The following is a 21,831-nucleotide window of genomic DNA, read 5'->3' on the forward strand; positions in this document are numbered from 1 at the left end:
AAAAGGGAGGAAGAACCCAAACTTGGTTCATGGATGATTTGCTTCTGTGGGTGCAAGCTGAAAATAGATTGCAGTTGCCACATAGCTGCACTCAGGGGTAGCATTGAAAGCCAGTCATAGGGAAAGTCTTCCCAATGGGCAGAGCTTCAAGTTGTGTACCTGGTGTACCTGGTAACCTTTGTGTGCAAAGGGAAGCAGCCTCAGTTTAGAATATTTGAGGACTCATGGGCAGCGAGAAATTACTTGACTGGCTGTTAAGGGGTTTGGGAATAGAAAGATTAGAAGATAAAAATACAAAAGGGTAGAGGCACACGGCAGATGGGAGTGGTCAGGAAGTGTGACCATGTTAATGTCACCCCAATGCTGGCACAATGGGCACGTGAGCAAAAGGACTATGGTGGCAGGAATGAAAACTGTGTATGGGCTTGATAGCATGTGTATTCACCAAAGCTGATTTAGTGTTTCTGCCATTGCCAAGTGTCCAACCCACAAGAAACAGGGACCAATATTGAGTTCCTGATATGGCATAATCCCTTGAGGAGACCGACCAGGCTTTTGATGATAAGTGGACTACACTGGAGACAGTAACAGGCACATGAGTTTATCCTTCTTGATCACACTATCACTTTTTGAGGGTTTACAGATGGTTTGATTCATTGGCATGACTTAATATACAATTTCATGTTTTAAGAGGTGATTGACTTTACAACAAAGGTGCAGGAGCGAGCCCATGATCAAGTGATCCATAGGTTTATAACATACTGAATCACCAAGAAGCTGCCTGAATGATAGAGTATTCCAATGGCCTGTTAAAGGCACAGCTGTAGCACCAGCTTAGAGTTTGGGAGGTGATATTTTTGAGGACGGAGTATCTAGGACGCAGTACACACTTTGAGTTCAAAATGTTTCTATGGCGCTGTCTTTTACAAAAGAATATATGTAAGTTTGAGAACCAATAGGTGAAAGTAGAAGCAGCCTTACTTGCCATTACTCTGGTGACCCTCTCGGATTTTATGTTTCCCATCTGAGCAACTCCTGAATTATAAGCTGAAACTACCACCTGGTCACTTTGAGTTCCTTGAACCAAAAGACCGAAAAGCAAGAAATCAACATCCTGGGTGGGGTGACTGATCTCGCTCCCTCTTTTATGAGAACTTGCTGCTACCAGAACACTTGCTGGGAATACTGACAGTAGACAGCTTTCAGCTGTCAGCTCCTTCAAGGATTCTCGGCGGCAGAGCCTCAATGTTCACAGTCATGCCCCTTCCTGGAATGGCCCTCATTTGATGACTTTATCAGTCATCTTCACCTAGCAACTCTGAAAAGCTTCCTGTGGAGTCAACTGATGTCCAAAGGCACTCCTGAAAAAACATCCTGCACACCAAACTTTATCACAGAGTCTCCTTCCTATAAGAGCTCACTTATGATGAGTTACAATGAGGCCTTCCAGGAACTTACAGCTTTTGTGGCTAATTGCCAATTCCAATTTTTATACTGTTTGAAAATGCTAAGACAGGGTAAGGAAAAAACTTTATGGGATTCCTATTAGGGGCAACTCATGTGTTTTTTGGGAGCCTCAAGAGTATTTGAAAAAATAAAAAGAGCCCACTGAATTTATCCCTTCCAAATTAAAAGATGTTAACAATAAGCAAACTGCTTTTGAAATGGTCATGATATGAGAGCATCTTGAAAATGGATGTTTGTCCATTATGACATGAGTTTATTACTGAAAATGTATTAATACCTTGTAATTAATTTAAAACTGGCTGATTGATCTCAGGAATATAGAAACTACTAGGTATATTTTAATGAAAATTTTTCAAGACCGAAAAATTAATATCATGTTTTAGCAAAGAGAGCTAATACAACTCTTCCTTTAGGATTTAAGTATTTATGTGCTTTTGTTTGAGCTATGACAACCAAATATTTAAATTAACTGAATTTTCACGAAGTATTAAACCAAAAAAGAAATTTTTTAATGAGAAAGCATGATGACCTGGCCATCCAGTTACTTTTTATCCACTTTTTCTAAGTCTTTGTAAAATATTTTAATAGCATATTTTTTGGTGAGAGCAAAAAGGTTTTGGTATCATTAGTGAAATAAAATATTTCAAAAATATTGCATATATTTATTTTATCCTTTAAAGTTTTATGTCTCAAATTTATATAATAGTAGAGTAGCATATATATATCATATAACAATTTTTGCTGTTTGCTGCCTTCTTTTATTAAATCCGATGACAGGGTTCACCTCTTCCTAGTAATCATTTGAGCATTTGAAATTTGAAGTCAGCAAAATTACTGATAACAACTAAACTTACAATATAAAAAGGTAATTACTATACACTTAAGCACAACCAAGTAAAATAAACTGATATACAGGGACTTTTGATAATTTCAACATTTTTTTTATGAAGGAATTGTGACATCCTTAAGTAGATATGGCTGTGTATGCCTTTTGTCTTAATCTGGTCTTAGTTTCTACTTATCATTCAAGTCTCAGTTGTCACACCCTATTCTCCCAGTGTTCAAAACTGGCATATCTTTTTCCTGCCTGAGTAATATATTTTGCTGAGATTACTTTTGCATCTTTAATTGCCCAGAGCTCTTCTTCTTCTTAGATTTTTCCCTTTTTTAAAGCATGAGATTTTAAGGAGGCTACTTCTCTATGATACTGCCTACAAAATTAATGATGCTAATTAATGGTCTTTTTTGCAAGGATGTTAAGTTCTGGTTTTTAACTTTAGTTGTGCACAATCACTAGTTTACCCAGGTAAACAGGTGGGCATGCTTTTTATGCATTAAGGGATTCTTAATTGGAATTTGTGGAAACATGGATGCCATACCATTTTTATGTAAAAACATTAGCCATTCCTGTAATTAATGCAGTTAAAAGGCTAAACTGCTCTTTCATTTGATCTAATTGTCTTTGTACTATGCCATTCCTTCTTCCCAGTCCCCACCCCTACTCTCCATGGCAAATAATGTAATCACAGCACATGGCTCATGCTATATTACTGGTAATAGCAAAGACTTAAATGCCGATGTCTATAGTAGCTGTTATCTAAGGTAATTTGGGCCCAATTAATATCTTCTGCACAATCTACTCTGTGAACAGCATTCTTTTAGATTTTAGTGGTTACTAGAGGGAAAGGGGGAGGGAGGAAAAATAAAGGTAAAGGAGGTCAAATATATGGTGTTAGATTTAACTTTGGGTTGTGAACACACAATGCAATATATATATGATGTATTATTGCATCGTACACTTGAAACCTGTATAATTTTGTTAACCAATGTCACCCCAATAAATGTTTTTTTTAAAATGAAAAGATCTAGCTAGCCTAGTGAGGCTTTAGTTTACATTCATTACTATGTTTAAAAACCTTTCCATCTCCTGTAGGAAGAGGCTTATCATCCTTACATTACACTTCAGCATTGCAAAGATTCCTAAATGAAGTGTGACATAAAACTTTCTTTGGTCTCACATTAATCAAAACTACACTTACAGCAATTAGTATTTAGATAAATATAATTTATTACTTTAATATATTCTAAATTTATTACTTTAATATATTTTATTACTTTAATATATTTATTACTTTAATATATTCTAATACTGGCACTCCAGTATTAACTATACATCCATCCTAGTACCAAAGTGTTTTTAAGACCTAAATTCTCATTTGATAATATAAAATAATCCCACATTTCTGGAAATAAGTATTCAAGTTCAACGGTTTTAGGTCAAAGTTTTACACATATAATCCTTTGCTTTCTGTTACTCTTTTAATGGTAGGTATATTTTGTCTTGACAGTCATCAAGTGTTTTCTACAAATGACACACATTAGAATAACATCTATACATGGTTCCATAAATTACCTTCACATACTAATCTATGCATGTAAAGAAGTCACTGGCTTCAAAAACCATTTAAAAGATTCTATTGACTTGTGTAAAATACACATTTTGCTCCAATTGCTTGTCATCTTAGAAAAATAAACATTCATTGAGTCACAAAACCATCCTGTCTTCACTGCTGCTGTTTCTGGCTACTGGAAATACAGAGCCACTGACTGAATGCTACGGCGTCTGTTGCCCTTAGCTTAACTGGGGTGACTTTTTTTTCTTCCTAACATCTATCGACTTCAGTGCTCTTGATATCAAAGAATTCAACTTACGTGCTTGCTGGAATTTGTTAGACACTTTCGGCAAAGCACGTTACTTTCTATCAAGCAAACCAAGGATTTCTATCTACCCTGCTGGGGATCTTTGAAGATATTTACTTCTGGAGATGACTTGCTACATTAAAATGCCCTTTTGTGGATAAATCTGGAAGCTACACAATTAAGTGCTATCAGAGAACAAACAAACAAGAAAACTCTCTGGATACACGACCTGCAAGGCACCTTGGCCAGATGGCCTTTCCTTGGTAAAAATTAGGAAAACGTATTCCTACTGCTGATTTCAACCTCATTGCCAGGGCAGGCGATCTGCTGGTTGTGGGTTGGATTTCTACCTGCCCTCCTCCCCTTGGCTGGGTGCCCATCCGCATAGCACAATCCACACACAATGTGGTGGTCTTGCTACCATTTATAGCATTGTTCCAAATGAACTGAAATTTAAGGTTTTTTTTTTTTTTTTTTAAGTGGAATACTCATGAAGATCTGGGAGGACGGAGTGATGAGGATGTTTTAAGTCTAATGTTCAAAAATAGTGTCAAAATAAAGTTTAACAACTTTTAACTACTGGAGGGGTTCGACTTGAACCTTCTTCTCATTATTATATACAACTAAGGCACATTGACTCCAAACAATTGCGGGGGCAAACTGCAACTGCAAATTGAAGAGACCGTCACTCCTAAGTCCATAGATCATAGAACAAGCTTAAATACCTTTTAATTATTTGGAAAATTCTGGGGAATACAGATAGGTAATATTGAAAGGAAAAAAACTTTCTATAAATTTTCCAAGTTCCATGTTTTTAGACAGCTGTCTATAAAACCCGACATAGATTAACATATACACACATGTATTTGTGATTGAAAATGCTACAGTAATAATTTACAATGGAAACAAGGTTTGCATGTATGCAATGTAAAGGGTATTTCAGTGATCCTCTACTGGTATGAACAATGAAGCTATTGAAAAGTATTTCTTACTGATATTGTCCAAATGGTCAAAAGAATATATACTTCAAGACATATGAACTAATATATTGGGAACTATCAAGGATTTCAAAAAATTAAGACTGGTAATCAGTTAATTTATAGTGACAATGCATTCATTTAATATTCAATGGCACCAATTTTTGTGAAAATTAGTTGTAAACGTCTTACTCTTGTAAGAACATATTCAAAGGCAAATGCCTCCATAACCTGAGTTGAAATTTTTCTTACATTTGAATTTTCTCTAAATTATTCAATCACCAAGTACCTGATCAAAGGCAATCCTTGCATGTTTCAAAACTTCTACTGTTGAATGCTCCTCTTTCATTTCCTGACACCAAATTAGAGGGTAGAGCTATTTTCGAAAGAAATTATTACTAAAGGTAATAATTAAGAGTGGAAAAATTATTTCACTCCATATGGTAGCCTGGCTTCTATTTATCCCTACAAATCACCTAACCCCTCAGCGTCAACATACTGGCATAGTCCAACTAGGTCACCCTAAAGTGTAAATGTTTCTGGTAATAATGAATTGCAGGGCCCAAAAAGAAATAATTATTTTCCTTTTGTCATGAAATTTAGATTTTAAAAAGCAATGCTTGTTTTGCTATCACGGGAATCTGTTTCGATAGACAATAGATATAACCAGAATATCCAAATTTATAACGCTAAATTTGGATATTCTTAAAATTTCACTTGAAATTAGTCTTCAGTGTCAAAAAGCAAACTTGTAATAATTAGAAAACAATTATGAACATGATATGTAAAATAAGTCAGTTTATTCTACAATTTTTCTACTGTGTAGAAAAATGCAAACACAACCTTTATTGTTAACATTTACATTTGGTTCTGTAAACAAAATTGGCAAAAAAAACCAAAGAATTTTCTATGTATTTATATAAATTTCAAGAATATTTATCACTTCTGAAAATTATTTCTTAAGTCTAAAAGCCAGTAAATGTAGAAGTTGAAGGGGAAGAGAAAAACATTGACAACAGATTTGAATTTTCCTCTTCCCAAATACCTAAAATATCACATATACTACTGTTTTCAGTGTAGCTTGTAAAACCCAAAAATTCTGACTTCTCTTCACTAGTCTGAAATAAGTCCAGTAGAGACTGTACTGGTGAACTACAAATTCTGCTTTCCTCTTGTGTAATAAGACATTCAGTTCTTTTCTCATCTAATTCCACATTTGGTTCCAGATTTTTTTTATTTCTTCCTAATAATATTTTCACTTTTCGATGAATCTTACAAGGTGAATTATCTGTATTCTTGATGTCACATTCATTAGGGTCTTCTGGACAACTTCGGGATGGACTCATTGCCTGAAATGTTAGATGCTCCTGTGAACTGTTTAATGCTAACTGACCAGAAACATGACCAAATACTGAATGAAGGTCCTTTTCCTTCTGATCCTTTGCTGAAAAAAGCACAGTATCTGACTTTTGTTTTGGTTGAGATGCACAATTATCCATACTGAAATCAGAAACTTGTATAGATGCCTGTAGCCTACATGGACAGTGATCTACCCTTAGTTCTTCCAAGTCATTTTCATTTGTAATTAATTTATGTTCGGAAATATCAAGAATGCATCCCTTTTCATTTTTATCTGAAGGCAGATGTGTAAAATTTTGTTTTATGTCATTTTCAGCTGGATTTAACAGGAAACATTTATTAGTTGTTTTCTCATCAAGTTCTCTCAATTCAACTGAAGGGTGGGGGATGTGTTCTGAAATAAACACAAGCTTTTGTTCAGGTTCCTGGGTTTCTTTATATAGAAAACTCTGCTTGATCACCTGTACACTATCTTCCTTAAAGTCTTTCTGAGAAATAAGTTGCAATTCTAGTTTTTCTTTTGGTTCAGGTTTTTTCAGGACGTTTGCAGTAACAGGAGACAGGGACCCAATGCTGTATTTTATTCTTTATAGGAGGAAAAGAAAAAAAATAAAATTGCTATCAAACATTTCTGAGTAGTTAAAAATTAGTAAAAATCTTAAAACTATCTACAAAACTTATCTAACTTAGACATTACAAAAATACAGAAATCTTAACATTCAGCCAAGTTTACTTTAGATGTTTTGGAAGTAATAAAACTTTAGATATAGCTGAAAGCTCCAGTGTACCCTTCTCTCCTCATCCATTCTTCATCCCCATTCCTTCTAGAGATAACCAGTATCCTGAATTTGGTGTTTAGAATTATTTTAATCATATAAGTCCAAGAAAGATGACAGAAAGAGATTTGGGTCTCTGTAATTTTTTCATTATCCTGAAAAATTTTATAATTTTATGCTTTGATTTATATTAATGTTATATATTCATTTTAGTTAGCAATGTAGAAAATGAGTATTTATTGGGAAACCTAAGACAGAGGCAGTTACTTATTCATCTATTTATTTATTTATTTATAGTTAAGTATAAAATATCTAATATCATACTGAGCCAGAAACTTGGCATCTTTATACTTATAAAGATGACAAATTACTAATCCTTAAGTTTCACACACATATTTGAACTGAAACCCTCGTCTTCATGGAGCCTCTTGATATCCTTGGGATGCTAGTTTGTATTAGACAATCCTAAAGAGGAAGAAACTTAACCAGCTTACTAATTGTTTTGTTATACATGTCATAGACAACAGAGGAATATAGAATTCCACTTCTCCCTTCAAAACCAGAATGGTTCCTTTTACATTTATTTTATTTATACTTTCACTTAAGATTCCTCTGGAACAAACGAGGATAAAAAGATCTAAAAACCCTTGTCCAACACTGCTCTTTTTAAAGTCTAGAGATGTTCAACTGACTTACCCAGAGATTAAAACTGTGCATATCATAACAGATAATTTTAAGGAATAACCAACTTATACATTCCTAGTTAGAATTTTGCTGCAGATTGAGTTTTTAGGAAATTCCACATTTTTACAGTAGCCCATATAATTTTAATATTTGGAAATATGCCTCCTCTCCAAATTGTATTTTAAATTAGTCATGAACAACTATTCTGAATGTTATAGAAATATGAGGTTTAGGAACTATCTACCTACATATAGTCGAAAAAACTTTCTAGTTAATTTTCAGAAGCTGTAATTTAATATCATATTTTCTAATCTTCTTTATGGCTTAAGAGTAGTCTAAAACAGACAAAAAGGACTGAATAACAGTATATACTGAGTTATCACCAGTTCCCAGGGTATATCCATATGAAAAACATTTCTTTTTATTTTAGGTTTATGGGAATAATCTAACCAGGATCATTCTGTTGATGTGCAGTCACTGAACATTGAACAGCACGACATTTACACTCAAAAGTCCTGTTAGTATCTGTAGTAAATTTATAGGCAAGTCGAATTTAAGCAGAAATATTTAGTAAAAGTATAAAGACTTAATAGAGGTAAATGGTAAATGAGGAATGCTCCTTAAAACTTCTTAATATTAACTAAAAATTCTAGCTATTTTAGTCCAAGTTGATGATAAACTTCATGGCTTTACACCAGGGGTTGACAAACTATATAGCACATGGGCCAAATCTAGTTTGCTATCTATTTTTCTAAATAAGGTTTCATTGGAATACAGCCAGTCTCACTCATTTTACATACTGTCTGTGCTGCTTTCATTGTACAATGGCAAAGCTGAATAACTGCAACAGACATCTTATGGCTCATAAAGCCTAAAACATTACTATCTGGTTCTCCATAGGAAAAAGTTTGCCAACTCCTCTATTAGATTATAATATTAAGAAGATGACCTTAAAATCTAAGGTAAGCACTTTTGGTAATGGAGAAAGGAGAGGAAAGAAATAATCAGTTCTTTACACCCTCACAATATATATTCCTTTACAAAGAGGAAACTTTGGATTTGAGTTTAATATTCCAGTAAAATTTAAAACTTAGGTTGATAACTTACTTACCTTTTTTTCTTAGGCACTTCCTTTTCATATTCCACAAAGTCAAAAACTAACTTTGATACAATATCATCAACAACTTGATAGTGATTACTCTGTGCGAAGTTCCTGTGTTGCTCAGTTAAAAGATGCTAAAAAAAAAGCACATGAATCATAAAATTATATTTTAAACCAACAAATAACCTTTTAGTTGATTTTCTATTATTTACAATGTTGTTAAAATAAAGTTTCTAATAACTACTCCAAAGAAATGTCTTTTTACTAGAACTTCAAAGGATTTTAAGAAGTAAAATAAAAGTAAAAACTAAAACTACAGTTGACCCGTGAATGCAGGAGTTGGGTCGCCAACTCCCCTGCGGCTGAAAAATTCATGTAACTTTTGATTCCCCCAAAACTTAACCATACCAATTGTCCCTCAGTATCTACAGAATATTGGTTCCAGGACCCCACCTCAGATACCAAAATCTGAGAATGCTTAAGTTCCCTAAATAAAATGACACAAATCGATACATACACTTGGACTTCCACATCCATGGACTCCCAACCTCTGATCAAAAACAGTACAGGTATTTACTGAAAAAATCCACATGTAAGTGAATCCACACAGTTCAAACCTGTTTGTTCAAGGGTTAACTGTACTTTAGTTTTCAGTGTTCTGTTTTTCAATGAAAAAAGTAGAGTACTAATTTGTGGTTTCAACGAACTGAAATCAAATGAGCTATATCAGAAAATGAAGATAAAAATGGAGGAAAACAACATTAACATTTAACATTTAGAGTGCGCAGATACTTTTGAAAACACTTTTCCCTTTACTATTTTATTTTATCCTTATAAAACTACCACTAAGGTAGGGCTTATAAAATATTCAGTGAGCAAAATGGTATAATTTAATATATAAGAATTGAAAAGAATCTATAATGTAGATTAAACAAACAAAATGCTGTAAAGGAACAGTTCTGAAAGGCGCAAACAAATGACCTCAATTGGCCAGTGCTTATAATGGAAAGTACAGAGAAGTTATTCTCAATCTTAAGAGTGGTCAAGAACAAAAGTAAATAAGTTCAGTGTACTGGAATAAAACTCACAGGTACAAAGTTCCTTCTGAATAGGTGAAATCTCCAGGCTAACTTTATCATTTGTCAGCTGATCAGGGAATTATATCTAAAAGTCCGTATACCAAGATGATCATGGAAGAACCTCAGTTCTGTTTCCCTAGTTTCATATAATTTTAACTTTTGATGATATGATTGTATTTCTAAAAACTAAAATCTCCATTTCTCACAAAAGACACAGCACAGTTGACCCCTGAGTAACTTGGTAGTTAGGGGCACAAAACCCCCGCCAGTCAAAAATCTGTGTACAACTTTGACTCCTCAAATACTAATAGCCTATTGTTGACCAGAAACCTTACTGATAACAGTCAATTAACACATATTTTGTATATTATATACTGTATTTTTACAATAAGCTAAAGTTACTAGAAATCAAAAGAAAATTAACAGTATTGGACATTTGTCATCTGTTTCAAGATGAATCATCTGTCAGTACTACATCAATATTTCATATAATATAAAATACTGTAGACATTGTTATATGTATTACCAACAGTATACATCAAAGATGAAAAAATAATGTGAAAAAGAAGTTCGTATTTATTTACAGGTCTAAAAATTCATGCATCGATAACAAAGCAACAATTTCACTGCTTCACATTAGCCTAGTATAACTAATACAATTGCTTCACAGCAGTAAAGAAATCTCCAAAAATTTTTCCAGTATATTTATTGGGAAAAAAAAAAATCTGTGTACAAGTGGACTTGCACAATTCAAACCCATGTTGTTCAAGGGTCAACTGGATTCTGGAATATATATGTATTCTTTCCTTAGCTTGCAAAATTTACCACATACAAGTTACATATATCCAGTAATGTTAAACAAATTAAAAATTATTAAAATTTAAAAAGAAACATTAACTCTTTAAGCTCAGATTCAGCTTTTTCATGCTCTTGGGAGGAAAAATAATTAACTGAAATAAATTAAGAAAAACAATCTCAACTTTTGTGTAGTTCCCCATTACCTCCACCTAGTTCTTATCCTGTGTTGATTTAAATGTCACTTTCTGAGTTTAGTCTTTTGTGACCCTCATTCTCGTTAAGTACTCTTATTATTTATTATCATTATACTTTATACTTCACTTTTGTGACAGTCATCCCACTTGCAAATACATGTTTTATATCTATCTTCTCTGCCAGACCAAAAGATGTATAAGGGTAGGGAATATGTCTGCCTTGTTAATCTCTAATAATCAAATTTGTTAAATGAATGCCTTGATACATTTCTTCATTAGACACTAAATAGCACATACACAAAAAACTGTAAAAAAAATTTTTTTAAAGTATCAATCCCCAAAACTACTTTCACTAATTTTTATTCCTTGTGGCAACCAATGACCAAGGTTTTCATTTTTTTTTTTTTAGCCTCAACATTTTCTGAGCATCAAATTAGGATAACAAACTGATATTAAGGAAAGCATCCATTTCAGATTATGCTACTGCAACAAGAGCAAAATAAAATTTAAGGACCAATCTATAATTTAAATTTTCTAAATGATTTTTAGGAAGGGAAATATTTCTGATAGTTTAGCTTCTGATTAAAAATAATTTTAAATTGTATTTTTCTCTTTATTAAATAAATAAAACAAAATGACACAAAACACTAATATACTTTGGGTTATAAAACAAACTTCAATTTAGAGAAGAGGTAGTTTATAAATCAAATATTTAAAATTTTTCTATCTCTTAAACTTTTCCACCATCTTCTACCAAAACCAAGCACCAAAAAATCCATCTACTATTATAAAAATTAACAATTCAAATTATAACAGCTAACATTTAATAAGCACAGTGTCAAGCGCTGTCCAAAATCACATAAACAAGATAGCCAGGATTCAAATCTGGGCAGCCTGGATCCAAAGCTCTTTTTTTTTATTTTTTACATCAGTTTACAAACTATAATAGTTCTCATCTTTAACTTTTTCTTCATTCCATATATCCTTACAATTATTCTATTTCTCTTTCTGCTACTTAAAAGAATTGTCTCCACTTTCTTCTCATCTTTCTATTAGTTTTTTAATTGCTCAGGCCTGAAATATTGGTCACCTTTGACTTGTCTTCTCTCATCCTCAACATCTAATCCATTGGCAATTCCTCTTGGTCTCACTTTTAAATTATACTCACAATCTGACCATGTTGCATGATTTCTACCACGGCTGAGTCTAGGCTACTATCTTCTGTTCGTTATTCCCATCAATCAGTTTAATTTAGCACTTTTGCATTATTTATTTCAATATTTACAAGTCCTGTTGCCCCCTCAACTTCTCCCAGACCTCTATTTAAATATCACCTACTCAGTTAGGTATTCCTTATTTAGTCTAAATAAATAGCAACATCCCCAATTCCTGCTTTATATTTTCTCATAGCACTGATCCAATATTTTCTCTATATACATCATTATTCTTTTGTCCTACGGTTACAGCTCTCTTCTCCCCCTCCACGGAATGTAATCTTCACAAGGGCAGGAAATTGGTCTCTTTGTTCAATGCTATTAGCCCAGAGCAGTGATTCGTACACAGTAGAGGCACAATAACTATTCGTTGAATAAATAAATGATTTTTTCAATATATATTTCCTCGTTGGTTTCTTAAAATTTCATATAATTTTATCAAAAAGAAATACATATCACTTAATAATTTATCAAGTTGTAAACCACAATCAGATATTTATTCATAGTTTCAGAAATATCAACCCCCAAAATATAAAATCACATTTACGGTTTCAAGATCTTCATATTTTTGCAAGCAACATTCACAATATCCTTTTTTTTTCTTCTCTTTCAACTGGAGTTGAACTGGGATTCCACATTTATCGCCATCTGTTTGGATTCTGATGGAAATACATGAATTAACTGCTGAATATAAGGAATAATTTTAAAATTTATAGGCTCCTCCTATCAAACAGAATCTGCCATAATCTGCACATAGATTTATATCAACAAATACTTTTAACCACATATTTTTTAAACATGTGGTTTAAACAATTCAAATTATAACAGCTAACAACTGAAAAGCAAACTAAGAATATAATTATTCTGGAAATGTTTCAGATCACTTAAGGAAAACAACACATTCTCATTATTTGCAAATATTTTTGAGCCCCCCCCTCCAATCTATAAATGTCTGTGACACATTGGAGAGATTTGGACTTCATATCTAGCAAATGGGCAATAAAAATATACAAGGGGAAACCATAATAGTGATCATGCACACACACGCACACGCACACGCACACACTCCATGGCATTAAATAATTTTAATGTTTAAAATGATAAAAAAATTACTTGAAGGTTAAACCAACCTTAGTTTAACCTGAGTCTGCTTTTGGATGCTAGATGGCTTATCTACATCAAATGGACTGGAGGGCTTCTGAATAGAATAATTTATAAAAGGCATATTGGTCAGCTGAAGATAAAATGGTCTATAAAGTCTAAAAGAATAAAAAAAAAATACATGAAATTCTTCATGATGAAAGAAAACATGTTGAAGTCATATTTCAAAAATAATTCATATGGAATTTGAAATAATAGAAATGTCAGGCTTCCTTTTCCAATTCTAGACCTAACTTTTTTAAACATCATTATTTTTAAATTGTGGTAAAACACACCTAAAATTTACTCCTAACCATTTTTAAGTGTACAGTTCTGTTGCATTAAGTACATTCACAATGTTTTCCAACCTTTAACACCATCCATCTCCAGATTCTTCTCATCTTGTAAAATTGAAACTCTATATTCATTAAACAATTTTCCACTCTCTCTTTCCTGTCAGCTTCTGACAACAACCATTCTACTTTTTGTCTCGAAGAATTTAATGACTCTAGGTACTTCATTAAGTGTAATTATGCAGTTTTTTTCCTCTTATTTCACTTAGCATAATATCCTCAAAAAGTTCATCTATGTTGTAGCATGTGTCAGAATTTTATTCCTTTTTAAGGCTGAATATTCCATTTTATGTATCACATTATCCATTCATCTGTTAACATTTGGGTTGCTTCTGCCTCTCAGCTATTGTGCATAGTGCTGCTATGGACATATACGTGCATTTATCTCTTCGAGACCCTGCTTTCAATTATATTTGATATATACCCAGAAGTGGAATTGCTACATCATGTGGTAGTTCTAATTTTTTGAGGACCCTCCACAGTTTTCCATAGGGAATGCACCATTTTACAATCCCAACAATGCACAAGAGTTTCAATTTCTCCACATCCTCACCAACACTGTTTTTTTTTTAAGTTGCCATCGGAATGGTTGTGAGATGGTAGTACTTCATGTGGTATTGACTTGCATTTCTCTGATGGTGAGTGATACTGAACATCTTTTCATATGTCTGTTAGCAATCTGCATATCTTTGGAGAAAAGTCCTTTGCCCATTTTTTAATTAAGTCATTTGATTTTCTGTTGTTGACTTCTATATATTATATAACGCTTTATTAGATATGTGATTTGCGTATATCTTCTTCTATTTCATGGGTTGCCTTTGCTCTGTTGTGGCCTTTGGTGCATGGAAATTTATAATTTTGATATAGTCCAATTCCTTTTATCTTTTGTTACTTGTGCTTTTGGTGTCATATTTACGAAATCACTGTCAAATCCAATGAATATCATAAAGCTTTAATTCTGTTTTTTTTTTCCCCAGGAGTTTTACAGTTTTAGGTCTTCAGTCCATTCTGAATTAATTTTATATGTGGTATAAAATTAAGGCTCAATTTCGTTCTTTTACATGAGGATATCCAATTTTCCAAATACCATTTGTTGAAAAGACTGTCCTTTTCCCACTGAATGATCTTGGCATCTTTGTCAACAATCTTTTGACCATACATGCAAAGATCTATTTCAGAGCTCTTTATTCTATCCTACTCGTCTATATATTTGTCTTTATGTCTGTACCAAACTGTTTTGATGACTGTAGCTTTGTAATAAGTTTTGAAAAAACAAAGTGTAGACCTCCAACTTCGGTCTTCCTTTTCAAGACTGTTTTGGGTGTTCAGGGTCCTGTGAGATTCCATATGAATTTTAGGATGGATTTTTCTTTTTCTGCAAAAAAAGCCATTGGGATTTTGATAGGGATTGCAATGAATCTGCATGAACATCGCATGTCTTTCCATTTATTGGTGCTTTCTCTAGGCCTAATTTTGAATTGAATCTTTTTCCTCCATGGCAACACATTTCATAAAGAGAAGCATTCAACACCTCCGTGAGTGCCAAAGAGAATCATTCATCTGAATGAATAACTGGAAAGTCAAGAGAAAATAATCTGATTCTCCCATGCCAAATTAATTTACTTATATTTTAATCTTCATTAAGATCATCTTATAAAATATCAGAGTTAATTTATAAAAACTACCAAATTAGATGTAGATTTAGATTTTATTTCTAAATAACACCTAATAATTTCTTTTTCAGAAATGCAGACAAAATCAAGTAGTAGATATAAACCACAAAGTACTGCATTCATCCAGAGAATGGTTATTTGAAATACAAAAAAAAGAGTTGGTCTCAAGATTGTTCTAAACTAGATATTCAAGAAATTATTATTTACAACATAGTGTAACTAAATTTAGTCCTTGAACACAAATTAATGTTACTTTCTGTAACTTGTGCCACTTGTCAATTAGTATAATATAAATCTAACACAAAGGGACCTCACAGTATTAATGAAAATATCTTAGTTATTTTCTTTTTCAATATTGTATTTAAATCATAGAGATTAAACTTGGATACTTACTGGTTCATATCTTCCACTTTTACAAAAGGCTTTTTGAGTCTACCTGCTTGAGAACATACAAAACGTAATATTAGATACTTACACATCCATTCATTTAAAAAAAAACAAAACAAAACTACTCTGGCTAAAAAAAAAACCCAACTATGGATCCATTATCTACTTCATTTCAATTAGAAGTTTTAAGCCTCAGGTGAGGTATTTTACAATATCGACCCATTCCAAAATAACACACTGTCTATAGTCTGAGATTCTTAAAACTAAATGGATCCCTCAAAGGATCTATGAACAAAATCCAGGAAGATTAAGAGCTAAAACAGGAAAAAAGTCCAACTCTTACTTTTATAAACCTCTATACTAAACGTTCTTCAATTATGCATATAAGCAACAGGGTCACAGTATCACCAGTGCCTATAATTTTGACACCAACTGAAATAGGTATTTTCATAGCATATTAATTATTACAGATATTTCAAAGTATCATTTGTGTTCATCACTTCAAAATTATAGTAGTAATTAGAAACACTGTTAGAACTTGATTTTAATGTGTAATAAAAGAATATCACTATTTCATTATTAAAAATATTCTGATAACTGAATTTCAATATAATTATTTTAGTAGTCTAATAATTTCTTTAAAATGTTTTAAAAAATATTATTCTGAGAAGGATTGCCACAGGGGCCCATATTTTTTAAAAAGATGAAACACTGAATAAGTCATTTAAAGGGTTGTTTACATGATTTCCAATATTTTTATATGGTACATTCTATTTTCTAAAGCAAATAAACACATTTAAGAATATCAAAATACTTACTTCTTGCTTTCTGTATGCCAATACCTACTCTTTTCCCCTAAAAATAAATAGATATAATGAGAATACTGCGTTTGAAAGTACACTGAAAATAATATATCAACTGCAGTTGTGCTCAATATCCTCAAGATAAAAAAATCATACAGGAAAATAACTATATAAAAGAAAGCTGATTACTGAAGTTTTGTGGGGAAAAAGAGAAAAACTTGCTTTTTAAAATCAACTTAACCAAAGATATGAAAAGAAACGATCATTCAAGAATTAAAGACCTTATCCAAGGGGAATGGCATTTAGTGATACAAGATCTCTTTCACAATATACCTAACTAGTACCGTGCATTCTAGCTAAATTGTTTTTGTCTTCATAGAAAGAAATCAATCAATAAAGAAAAAGTACAGTTAATGAAATAATCTAAAAATAGTCATTTAAGTTATTTTTATGTACTTATTCGGCAAAACCTTTGTAATAAACTGAACGATGGAATTATTGAAAAATGTATTACGGTCTGTCAATTCCAATCAAGATGGAATACATGCAATATGGTCAATTATTTCCACTGATTACAACTAAAAACTCTGGACAGAATATCATAAGCTTACCTGTGGACTAAAAAGTAAACAAAAGCAGGCATATTGAAGAATAAAGTAAAAACTCAGAGAGTCTACTTTTAAGGGGGTAAACTTCCCATCCTCCCCACTGCCAGCATTTCTCTTGCAATGTTGCATTCAGGATGGATCTATAGTCATGGAACTGGCAGCAATAGAGGAGCCGGTGGCTAAAACTCCTATATAAACTCCATATTTCTAGATAGAAAAAAACAAGCGAAGAGGTACCTGCAGTCTAAAGAGTTCAGAGAGAATCCCTGTATTACTTCTTTCTTTTCTCCCAGTTTTTCCCTGAGGGTGGGTCCCAGTTATGAAATTGCAGTTTTAACAGTGCCACAGGCAGCTAAAATTGAGAAACCCCGACTTTCTGATCAGAGAAACTAGAAAAAGGCCCATTGCTGACTGACTGGAAACCACAGAGTAAAAAGCTATTCCCTGTATAAACTCACGTAAGTACCAGGCTTAACTCTAAGCTGCATATGCTAAAGACAGACCCAAAGCAGTATATTCAGGGCTTTGAAAATGGAGCTAAGATTCAAACCACTGCCCAAGTCTTGGACTAACCTATAAGTGATGCATGTGCAGAACAAACAGAAACCTGAATACAAGTCTTTGAAAACTGAAACAGATTAGAACCGCCACCTACAGATATTGAGATAGAACTGATAGTTTGAACAAAACTGGATGATTGCCTGCTAAAAAAATGATAGCAACAACAAAACTGGCATTCTCCAGAGTATTATAACAGATCTAGGGTTTACGCAATATAACATTTACATGTTTATTATACAGTCAAAACTTATTTGACATATTAAGAACCAAGAAAACATGATCAGTTTTTGAGAGAAAAAGACAATTAGTTTCCAACACTAAGATGTTCCTAATGTTGGATATAAAAGAAAAAGACTTTAAAGGTAAACATACTTAAATTGAATGGAAAGATATAAGTTCTCAGCAGGAAAAAAAACATAATAGAGAACCAAATGGAAATTGTAAAACTGAAAAATACATGATCTGAAGTACAGAAGTCGCTGTATTTCATTTCATACAGTGAAGTGTCAGTGAACTTGAAGATGAATAAAAAGCTTCAATTCAGTGAATAGAGGAAAAAAAAGATTGAAAAAAATGAAAAGAGCCTCAGGGAACCAACAGGTACCCCACATTCCAGCTACAATAAATATAAAAACGTCTGATATTAGTGTTACTGGAGTTATACAGAGAGACAACGGTGAAGAAAATAATCTTTAAACAAAATAGCCAAAATTTCCCAAACATAATTTATCAATTCAAGAAGCTCAGTGAACAGCAAACAGAATAATCTCAAAGTAAACCATGCCTTGGCCTATTACAATCAAACTGCTGAAAACCTAAGATAAAGAAAAAATCCTGACAGCACACATTACATATAAAGAATAATTCAAATGACTAAAGATTTCCCATCAGAATCCATGGAAGCCAAAATACAATTGTAGAACACCTGTACAGTGCTGAAATAAAGACATTCTCAGATGGAGGAATCCTATGAGAAGTCATTGCCAACAAACCTGCTTTTAAATAATGCAGAAAATTCCAGGCCCAGAGAACCTGGGCCTACAAAAACTGGTCTAGAAAACAGAAGCAGAAATACATCCCAGCATTTTATGAGGGCAGCATTACTCTGACACTAAAACTAAAGACATCAAAAGAGAAAGACAACCAATATTCCTCGTGTACATAATATGCAAAAAATCTTCAAGAAAATAAGTTTCAGGTAAACTGATGAAAAACTCAAAGCACTTTAAGTAGTAGAGCAAAATATATTTATCCAACTTACAAACAAGAGTATTTATGAAATATAATTAATATATGTTTACATGTATCAGTGTGCACAAGATTTATATATATTCATTCAAGACCCATAAATGCATCTTCATTAAAAAGTTTTATGTTTTACTACTTGGCAAACCAAAAGTAATACAGAAACATTTTCACATATAAAAAAAGTTTTAAGTATTGGAATCAAGTTGAACAATTATATATCCTGGATTATACAGTTATTTAGTATTCCTATCCTTTTCGTATAGGGAGAAAAGATCTTTTTTCACAGCTATTTAGCAAAGCTTTTTATTGTTTTCCTAATGGCTGGCACACAATAGGAACTGAGTATTTGTTGAATACTTAATGAATAATGAATATAGTATTTGTTTAACACTGGGTTACATGTGTTAACAAAACTCAATGTTGAAAGAGAAAAGACATGCTCTGAAAACCCTCATGGAGCTTATATTAGATTCATGGCAGAGATCGGGCATTGAAACGTGCTAAAAGAGTATCTTTTAAGTCTTCCCTTCTCCTTCTGTTACTACCTTAATGAAGCCTAAGAAATCAATCTCTCTCCTGATTACTGACATAAAATCCCAGAATACTTTTGAACTTTGGACTGTGACCTATTAGCAGGCTGTAAAATCAATTTAGAGAGCTGTGACCAGTATTTTTTTTAAATAAAGAGAATACTATAGAATTATTGGTATGAATCACATTAAGGGTTAAGTATTGTTTCATGAAACTTTTGTTTCAGATATGTACTTACACACCTGGGTGTATAAACAGACTTGATATGTGTGTGTATTTAGAGTCCATAAATGTCCTTTAGGGTTTAAATTTTCATACATTTATTTCTATATATAATCCAAACAATCGTAAAGTACAATAGCATAGACAACATATTTCAATAAAGGACTCCCCACTCATCATTTTACAAAAATTTGGAAACAGCCACTTGAAATTTTTTTACTTATAAAGACAGCATTTACTTACTTATAAAGTATTAGCCATTTTATTTAAATATTAAGTGAATTATCTGCTGCTTTCTGCAAATTGTCCATACCTTATGAGAATTTATTAAAAATGTGACGTTCGCAAAGATTTTATGAATCTTTGTATATAACATGCATATACAGCATAGTCATGATGTAAAATGTTTCTTAATGAAAATTGTGTTGAAGAGAGTCGGTCTTACCAGCAAATATTCTTTATTGGCAACCAGAAGAGCTTTCCAAATACCTATGCAACCAGTTACCCTCCTAGTAATAATCTCAATAATTTTCCAAACCTTTTGAGATAAAATCTAACTCTTTTATACAGTGTATAGTCTCCTTTATACTACCTGAACTTGCTAATTTTTCCAGCTTCATTTCTTGTCATTCTCCCACTCAATAATCAAGTTATATGAAAACAGAGAAAATTTCCAAAACATCCTACTTATAACTTCATGTCTTTATATATACTCTTCTATAACATTTATTTTCTTTTTAGAGTATAGTAATTTAAGGATTGAGTGAATGCTCAGAGATATGAAAACCATGAGGAAGCTAAGAGATAAGATCCAGAAGAAAATAGGTAAGTTCAAGGAGAAAATGGACGATAGCTGAGAGAAGCAATATGACTGGTTTTAAAAAGTATTTTTGGAAATTGGTCAGTAGTTTTATACCTCATAGGTCGAAGAGTGAATGGAAAGCATAAAAGGAAATTTGAGAAGTTTGGATTATATAAAGATTGGACAGTAGGTAGGTAGGTAGGTATGGATGAGAGATGGAGGTTTTATCGTATGTTTTAAATGGATTGATTACGTATAGAGGCTTCGAAAAGGAAACTAGTAAAAAGGGAAGAGATTGAAAATACGAGAACATTAGGTCTAACAGAGTGCAATGTCCAATGTACTTGTTTAACAAATATTTTGAGGTAAGGCCAGAGAGTCATACCATACAACAAAATTTTGCTATTCTATCATCTAGAGCAGTTGGAAAGTATATTTCCTGTTCAAGTTCCCCAAAGGAATATATTATTTATATTAAAATCTCATGCAATAGGAAAATTGTGGTGTTTTCCTTCAGAATAAACGACATTATCTATTAAAAGCAGCAGCAACCAAAGAAGAAAAAACAAAACTATGACACCATCTTAGGAACAATTTTTACCTTGTGAGTAAATTCGAAAGTTAAACAATATATAATTTATTCAAATAGCAGAAACATGCATACAGTACACAAGCTTATCCCTAGTATATTCTGGCAAAAATGTTTACTATTTGGCCAGAAAAATCTACAGATATGTAAACAAAAACAGAGCTTGATCACTTTAATTGTAAATTAAGGAAAATAACATACCACATCTCTTACAGAAGTGCTTGATTTCTTGAGTAAATACAATTCTTTTTTCTTTTGTTCAATGTAGTATCTAATGTCTTTATTAAAAGAAAGAAGGGTTTAAGATTAGCATTTTTATCTTTGGAGTGAAACACTGTTATCTTCTTTCAATTGTATTAAATTTACATGAAAGAATTACCATTATAGGTATCTCTTTATGTAAAGTCTGGAACCAAGGGAATGAGATGGATACTTACCAGAAATATTGTGAAAAAACAAGGATAAAATCCTTACCATCAATATGAAGAATTTTCACTCCCCATGATAAGGCATTTGATAATATACTGTTTGAAGGAATAAAATCCTGTAAAAAAAAAAAAAAAA

At 32.5% G+C, this 21,831-nt stretch overlaps 1 protein-coding gene across 4 annotated transcripts in view; it reads right to left on the reverse strand.

Moving 5' to 3' along the window:
• Window positions 1–5,921: 5,921 nt before the first annotated feature.
• DBF4 (DBF4 zinc finger) overlaps window positions 5,922–21,831 on the reverse strand; it is a 25,652-nt gene continuing 9,742 nt past the window's right edge. Inside the window, exons 5-13 of one of the 4 annotated variants that reach the window (XM_023533388.1) lie at window positions 21,742–21,811; window positions 21,469–21,545; window positions 16,722–16,758; window positions 15,910–15,955; window positions 15,129–15,218; window positions 13,481–13,609; window positions 12,898–13,009; window positions 9,075–9,199; window positions 5,922–7,088 (exon numbers count right to left, since the gene is read on the reverse strand). In XM_023533388.1, coding sequence (XP_023389156.1) covers window positions 6,110–7,088; window positions 9,075–9,199; window positions 12,898–13,009; window positions 13,481–13,609; window positions 15,129–15,218; window positions 15,910–15,955; window positions 16,722–16,758; window positions 21,469–21,545; window positions 21,742–21,811 — 1,665 coding nt within the window. In that variant the 3' untranslated portion in view covers window positions 5,922–6,109. Of the gene's footprint in view, window positions 7,089–9,074; window positions 9,200–12,897; window positions 13,010–13,480; window positions 13,610–14,006; window positions 14,330–15,128; window positions 15,219–15,909; window positions 15,956–16,721; window positions 16,759–21,468; window positions 21,546–21,741; window positions 21,812–21,831 lie in introns of those variants that run through there. The other 3 variants (XM_011364046.2, XM_023533392.1, XM_023533394.1) reach the window with 3 other exon arrangements.

Source organism: Pteropus vampyrus, unplaced genomic scaffold (assembly GCF_000151845.1).
Source record: "Pteropus vampyrus isolate Shadow unplaced genomic scaffold, Pvam_2.0 Scaffold4, whole genome shotgun sequence".
Classification (NCBI taxonomy): Eukaryota; Metazoa; Chordata; class Mammalia; order Chiroptera; family Pteropodidae; genus Pteropus; species Pteropus vampyrus.